Raw genomic sequence first — 7,500 nt, forward strand, 5'->3', positions numbered from 1 at the left:
TATATGTATATGTGTGTGTGTGTGTGTGTATGTATGTATGTATGTATGTATATGTATGTGTGGCACGTAAAAAGCACCCACTACACTCTCGGAATGGTTGGCATTAGGAAGGGCATCCAGCTGTAGAAATTCTGCCAGATCAGATTGGAGTCTGGTGAAGCCATCTGGTTCGCCAGTCCCCAGTCAAATCGTCCAACCCATGCTAGCATGGAAAGTGGACATTAAACGATGATGATGATGATGACACACACACACACACACACACATATATATATATATATATGTACACATATATATTTGAACTAAGAACCTTATTAAAGTCGATAACATTCAGTCCAGTAGCCAATGAGACAAGTACATTCATCAGAAGTTGAGTGAATATGAGCTTTATTTTTATTAGTTTCTTGTTCAAATGTGGATCCTCAAGTAGTTTGCCATCCAGTCATATGGAAATGTTATATGTACGATGGGGTGCTGAAAAGTTACTGGAGAATCAATTCATTATTATTTTAATCAAAATATTCCCCTTTCAGATTCGCACACTTATTGCAGCAGTCCTTCAGTTTTTCAAAGCTCTGTAAAAGAACTTGGAAGGTTGGACATCTAACTAGGCTTTTGCGATACCTTTAAAGCCAGGAACTTTTCAACACTCAATTGTTTGTGTGTGTGTGTGTGTGTGTGTGTGTATGTGTGAACTTTAGAAAGACCTTCAACAATTATGTTGCATCATCTTGGTGTAGTTGAAAGACTTGAAAAGTGACTGAATGACTTGTTTAAGAGTCATAAGAGAAGTTCTTGCAGCCAACAGTGGTTATTTGGAAGATTCTTTCATAAAGAATAAAAAGTCAGTAGATTTTGATGGCAAAATGAAATGCAATAAAAACTAATTCCAGTTACTTCACAGAGATGAAGGAGAACAATTTTTACAGATTCTATCTTATATAAATTTTACAGAATTCAAATTGTTCAATTGAATTCTGAGATGTATTTTAGAGAATAAAGTTTACATAATAGTTTATACAATTCCATGATTTATTTTTAAATGATATAAAGATGTATTTGAAGATTGTATAATCACAAAATTAACTCACAATTCTGGGTTACATTGGCTAGGAATTTCAAGACGTTTATCAGACATGAGATGGTCGAGCAGTTCTTGCCGACTCATTTCACCATAAGGTACTCCTCCAACAGTAATTATTTCCCAAAGTAACACACCATAAGACCATCTGAAATTATAAAGCAACAGTTAGTATTATTCTTTGACAACTTTTTACAAGTAAATTATTATCATGAAATATTATTGTAGTAAACAGAAAAATAAAGACATTTTAAGAGTAAATTTAATCTAAGTTGGATATAAAAATTTATGTCGTTTTTGATTCTGGACCAAATGACCTGTGAGATTTATGACATTGCAGTCATGTTTCAGATCTTTGTGATATCTTTGAATGGCTAACAGACTTGGTTATTTATAGTTGAGTTTCATGGACACAGTGTGCAACTGGAGACAGAATATGAACCATTGACCATTGGAATACTTGAAGTGAGAGTATTATTATTTTTATTATTATTAGTTTGTCTATTGTTGACAATGACAAAGGACATTATTTGGGAGAAGACGAAGGGCCACAGTGTGTCCAGCTGTGGCCAATCAGTCCAATGCTTTCTGAGAAGGCTCTGCCACAGGTCCAGGCACTGGTGGTCTGTTGGGACTGAAAGCAAGGAGCTGGCTCTGGACTTGCATAGTCCATGTTTTCTTTGTGCCCCTGCAATCCCATTCTGCTCATAAGAGATGGTGCCTCTATTGCTGCAGCTTCAGTGGTCTTGTGCTTGCATTTCCCAGGTGCCACTGTTGATCTCAAAGCTCTTCAGGGAGGCTTGGAGTAAATGAGAGTAATAAGCAGTAATCAGTGGGTTCAAAGTTATTGCCTCCTTAAAAAACAGGACACAGTATCATGGGCAACCTTTTCGAGAAGCAGACTGCATGAAACAGGGCTCAACATCAGGCAAGCCACACTACTAAAACAATCAAGTAACTTTCCGTTAGTCATGTCATTCAGAGAGTCATTCAGAGAGTCATTCAGAGAGTCATTCAGTGAGTCATTCAGTGAGTTATTCAGTGAGTCATTCAGAGAGTCATTCAGTGAGTCGTTCAGTGAGTCGTTCAGAGAGTCATTCAGAGAGTCATTCAGTGAGTCATTCAGAGAGTCATTCAGTGAGTCGTTCAGTGAGTTGTTCAGAGAGTCATTCAGAGAGTCATTCAGAGAGTCATTCAGAGAGTCCTGCAGGTCAAAGTTGATTTATGCTAACTCAGTTTATTTAATAATTTTAACATATTAAGAAATTTAGAATTATATACATATTAAAGTTTTAACTTACAAATCACTCATAGTACTTGTCCAACCTGTTTTCAGTGTTTCAATTGCTTGCCACTTATATTCGTCCTGAAACAAAACAATCAATAAATGAAAAACAATTTCTCCCAGATCAACATTTTGTTTTTAGGTATAAAAAAAATTTGCGAATTTTCAAAATATTTAATCTGAACTGATAATCCAGTATAAACAAAAGATAATCTCATTAACCTGAAAAGAGAAGGAAAATGAAGGTGGGGTCCACTGTTTGTATCCTCTCTTATATTCACCAACTTGTTAAACGATGATGATGATCATGATGATGATGATGATGATGATGATGATCCCTTCATCAGAGACAATGTGAGAAAATGATTAAGCAATAGTTAATTTAGATAAGATACGAAATAGAGAGTAAAGTGGAGGAATGAAAATAGATGTGAGATATGCAGGGATATTGCATTTGTAGATCCATTATTTAGGCAGAATGGTATACATATAAGATTCCTATACCATTTTCTTTTTCTTTTTGAATAATTAGGCCATTTTTTCTGGAACAAAAAGCAAATTTGCACAATTTTCTTATTCCAGTTCAAGCTAGGCCGTAAAGCTGCTGAAACAGCTCGCAATATCAACGATGCATTTGGCCCAGGAACCACTAATGAACGTACAGCACAATGGTGGTTCAAGAAATTTTGTAGTGGTGACGAGAGTCTTGAAGATGATAAGTGTAGAGGTCGGCCATCAGATGTTTACAATGATCAACTAAGAGCCTTAGTCGAAGCCAATCCATGCACAACTGTTCGAGAGCTTGCTTCTGAATTAGACGTCATGTATACGACAATTTCCAATCACTTGAAAGAGATTGGAAAAAAATATGTGCATCTGAATTTAAAGGTTAAAAACCGTAAGAACTTTCTTGACAACCTAATAGATAAACCAAGGCTTATATTTTTTTAAGAAAAATAAGAAAATGGAGAAACATCAATTAATAAGTATATTTGTTAACTAAAAAAATAAACATGATCTCTAACAGCTGTTATGATTCATACTTTAAAGATTATAATTGTATTAATTAAATCATTTTATAAAGCAGAATATCCTCTGAGGCAGAAAAAAAAATTATACCAGTGTATTATTAGTTGTTAATTACATGGAACATTAACAGCAAATAATATATACATACCTTCATTACGGCTGGTTTTGTGAAACCAAAACCTCCAATTTTGGCACGTAATATCTCATCAAGGTATATGTTCTGTGCACATAAATTACCATGGATTGTCTGGAAATGAAAATACTTAGCATGAATATGAAACCCAGAGGAGAGTAACATCACAAACAGACACGGAAATGACAGTGCTCAATAGCTGTAGTTACTGAGTCAGTTGGGAAGATGTGAACAAGATCTCAAACCTCTGGCATGCTGTAATGAGTCTGGGACATTTACCCCCTAGGGACAATAACCCACCAAGGACAATTACCCCCGAGGACAACAGATGATGATTTAAAACTTCTTAATATATTGGAGAGGGGGTAATTAACCAAGGGGGATAGTTGTTGTTGGGGGTAGTTGTTGTTGGGGGTAATTGTCCTGATATGGTTGTAATATCTCTCGTAAGATCCTAAACTGCTGAGATACTGATGCAAGGCAATCAATAGTTTTGATTTTGCGGTCCATCATCAAAGAATCCCACCCACCCAAAACCATGGTCATGCTATTGTTTCTTGCTAATTTTCAAATACTTTACATAAGATACAAACTTGTTACCAGTTCAAAATATGCTTGAGACATATTTGAACCATCCACAAAATAGCCATCCACTGTATTTTGTCACAGATAACATTTCTCAACATAGACAAATAGGAGTAAAAACACTGGGTCAGTTCACAGTGCTTGCAACCCCTGTATTTTACACAAGATACACGTCCGGGCTTATAAACATGGTCTCTAGATGGTTCTTACCAGTAACTGTCTATGCTTAGAGGCATTTGTTCAAGAAGTCCACAGAGAAAACTTGGGCTAACATTGATTTGTATTATGAAAGCGGCAAGAATTGATCTGAATATAATTACAACTAGTTCAATAGCAACATGCTGTCTCTTGTGTTGGATGTAAAATATATTGACAAAATGGTTCTTCATCATAATTACTCTGCTGTCGATTATTTACAGCATAACCTTTGTCACACATTGTTATAGGGACAGACTGTGCACTGCACTATGGCAAGGTACCCAGCAGCATCTACTGAAATATTAAAAAAGCCTTGGAATCTCTCCTTAACCCTTTCCTGTTTAGACTGGCCAAAATTTTCTACCAGTTTTATGTTCAAACTAGCTAGATCCAATGTTTCACACCTACCCTACAATGTCATTCTAAAACTAGACTTACATAATTTATTGTATAGTGAAATTGTACACCCTCCCAGTAAAAATTGGTAGTAGTCAGCCATTATAAATAAACCAGTAGCCAGTTGTCAAGAGAAGGTTGAGAAGGTCGAGAGTATGTGTGGACTGTGTTGATAGTTGTGTCTGTGCTGATATAGTAATCATACTGTGATATTGAATGGACGTTATAAACGATCCAACCTTTTGAGGATAATAACACTGTAGGACTGGGGGTCATACAGTGCCAGATAAAAACATTCTATTGACGACTTTAGAATATAACAATCTCTGTCAGAGCGACAACCATCGTCAAAAGACAGATACAAAAGTGGCAAAAAGAGCTCTTTACAACATAATTGAAATCTTGAAGCTACGAGATGATGCACAATTAATTTAAAACAATGTGGATAAATAAACATTATATTTGACATAGTAACTGGAATGTGAAAGGGTTAACGCTACACCAATACTCGTCAATAATTGGTCGTTATTAATGACTGATGTACCATTTAAACCTAGCTATTAGGTACGGTATTATTGCTCACTATGAAGACAGTCAATGGCTGCAGCTTTCAGCTCTCAATAAACTTCTTAATTATATTTCTCTGTAGAAACTATCCATATCAATTATCTCAAAGATAATAGATTACCAATCCTAATATCTTATGATATTTTTGGAGAATTCTGTGGTGGTTATTTTACTGCTAGAAAATTACATTTTCTCATTCAACAATGCAGAAACAAGCTACACATTTTCAGTAATCAAAAGAAGAACCATTCTATTTTTTTTTTTTTATATATGAATTAGAGTGATTACTGAGATGGCAATATTGACTGGGTCGTATCTCCCTGGAGCAAATCAGTTTTGTCAAATTCCATTAGTTCTAGAAGTTTAGATATTGAAAAGTAGAGAAAAAACAAACAGTAATAACAAAAGAAAGAAGACAATAAAAATATATGCATTTGTGGTAGTATTTTAACAAAACCAAGGTACCTAAAACCTATTTTGAAGTGGTGGGCATTAGGAAGGGCATCTAGCTGAAGAAACCACAGCGAAACAGACATTGGAACTTGGAGCAGTCCTTTGACTTGCCAACTCCTGTCAAACCATCCAACCCATGCCAGCATAGAAAACGGGCATTAAATGACAACACATAATGATGATGATGATAATGATGATGATAATGATGATATCTATAATATTTCAAACTAACTAAAGAACATGTTAGTATAAAAAAATAGGTGCAAACAATAAATTTATTAAATACCTGATGATTAGAAAGATATAGCAAGCCACAGGCAATTTCAGCGGCAATATATAGCAATTTCACTTGGAAGAAAACCAAAACGTTGGGTTCTTTGTCTGTTCCTTTACGCATCTTTAACAAGTAAGATCTTAAATCTCCACTTTCAGCATAATCCAGGGCAATGTAATGCCGGTCTGATGAATATTAGGAATGGTAAAATGCATAAACAAGTCATGAATTTTAAACAGTAACAATAGATAATGAATAAAAGTGATTACATGTAAAATAAACATCATACTTGTATCATAAAAGAAAACTTTTCCATATCTACTTTTATTATTATTATCACCATTATTATTATTATCTATTATTATTATTATTATTGTTATCATCATCATCATGATAGCACGTAGAAAGCACCATTGGTGTGTGGCCCATGCCAGTGGTGCCTGACTGGCACCCGTGCCGGTGGCATGTAAAAAGCACCATTGGAGTGTGACCGATGCCAGTACCACCTGACTGGCACCCGTGCCATATATTCATCACGTAAAAAGCACCCCCTATACTCTTGGAGTGGTTGGCATTAGGAAGGGCATCCATCTGTAGAAACCTTGCCAAATCAGATTCAAGCTTGGTGCAGCTTCCTGCTTGCCGTCCAACACATGCCAGCATGGAAAGCGGACGTTAAACGACGACGACAATGATGATGATGATTATTATTATTATTATTATTATTATTATTATTATTATTATTATTATTATTCAGGTCACTGCCTGGAATCGAACTCGGAATCTTGGGGTTAGTAGCCCGCGCTCTTAACCACTATGCCATATGCCCCAAGATTCCAAGTTCAATTCCAGGCAGTGGCCTGAATAATATTAATAACAACAACAGCAACAGCAGCAACAACAACAACAAATACCTTAAGAATGAAAACCCAGGTTCGAAATTTCCCCAAGACACCTGATGAAGGCTGGAGGGTATATCAACCGAAAAGTTGTGTTAACAACAAATAAGAGGAGGACAAGTATCCGTCAAATGTAAATAATGTACATAATTCTTCATCTCTCAAATATAGAACTGTATAATTTTAAAGTATCTGAAAATAAAATAAAATAGAATTACAAACCATTAGCTACAGCATCAGTTATAAAACTGAGGATGTTAGGATGCTGCCCAAGCGCTTCGGCCATAGCTTTTGCTTCCTTTAAATCTCCTCTTTCGTCATCGGATAAACCATCTGTAAAATAAGAGGAATATAGATTATGATTTTGATATTGGTAAAATACAAGATGCAATCAAAATGAATAAAGAAATTACTTAGCCAACCAAATGCCAGTTGTTTGTTGTATTTCAAGTGAATTGCTTACGGACATTGCATTTGAAGAGGTGTGATTAACGATATTTAGTCGTTAAAGGTTGTCATTATTAGCTCTGGTTAATTCTAGAGGACATTTTAAGTCATAAATCGCAATTTTTAAACTACAAAAATATCGACTGTTTTGAA

At 35.3% G+C, this 7,500-nt stretch overlaps 1 protein-coding gene across 1 annotated transcript in view; it reads right to left on the reverse strand.

The window, feature by feature from the left end:
• Positions 1-7,500, reverse strand: part of LOC106871570 (angiopoietin-1 receptor) — a 68,400-nt gene that overhangs the window by 19,824 nt on the left and 41,076 nt on the right. The window contains exons 13-17 of the mRNA XM_014918076.2: positions 7,123-7,233; positions 6,014-6,186; positions 3,544-3,642; positions 2,383-2,447; positions 1,092-1,229 (exon numbers count right to left, since the gene is read on the reverse strand). Coding sequence (XP_014773562.1) covers positions 1,092-1,229; positions 2,383-2,447; positions 3,544-3,642; positions 6,014-6,186; positions 7,123-7,233 — 586 coding nt within the window. The remainder of the gene's footprint in view (positions 1-1,091; positions 1,230-2,382; positions 2,448-3,543; positions 3,643-6,013; positions 6,187-7,122; positions 7,234-7,500) is intronic.

Source organism: Octopus bimaculoides, chromosome 7, assembly GCF_001194135.2.
Source record: "Octopus bimaculoides isolate UCB-OBI-ISO-001 chromosome 7, ASM119413v2, whole genome shotgun sequence".
Taxonomy (NCBI): Eukaryota; Metazoa; Mollusca; class Cephalopoda; order Octopoda; family Octopodidae; genus Octopus; species Octopus bimaculoides.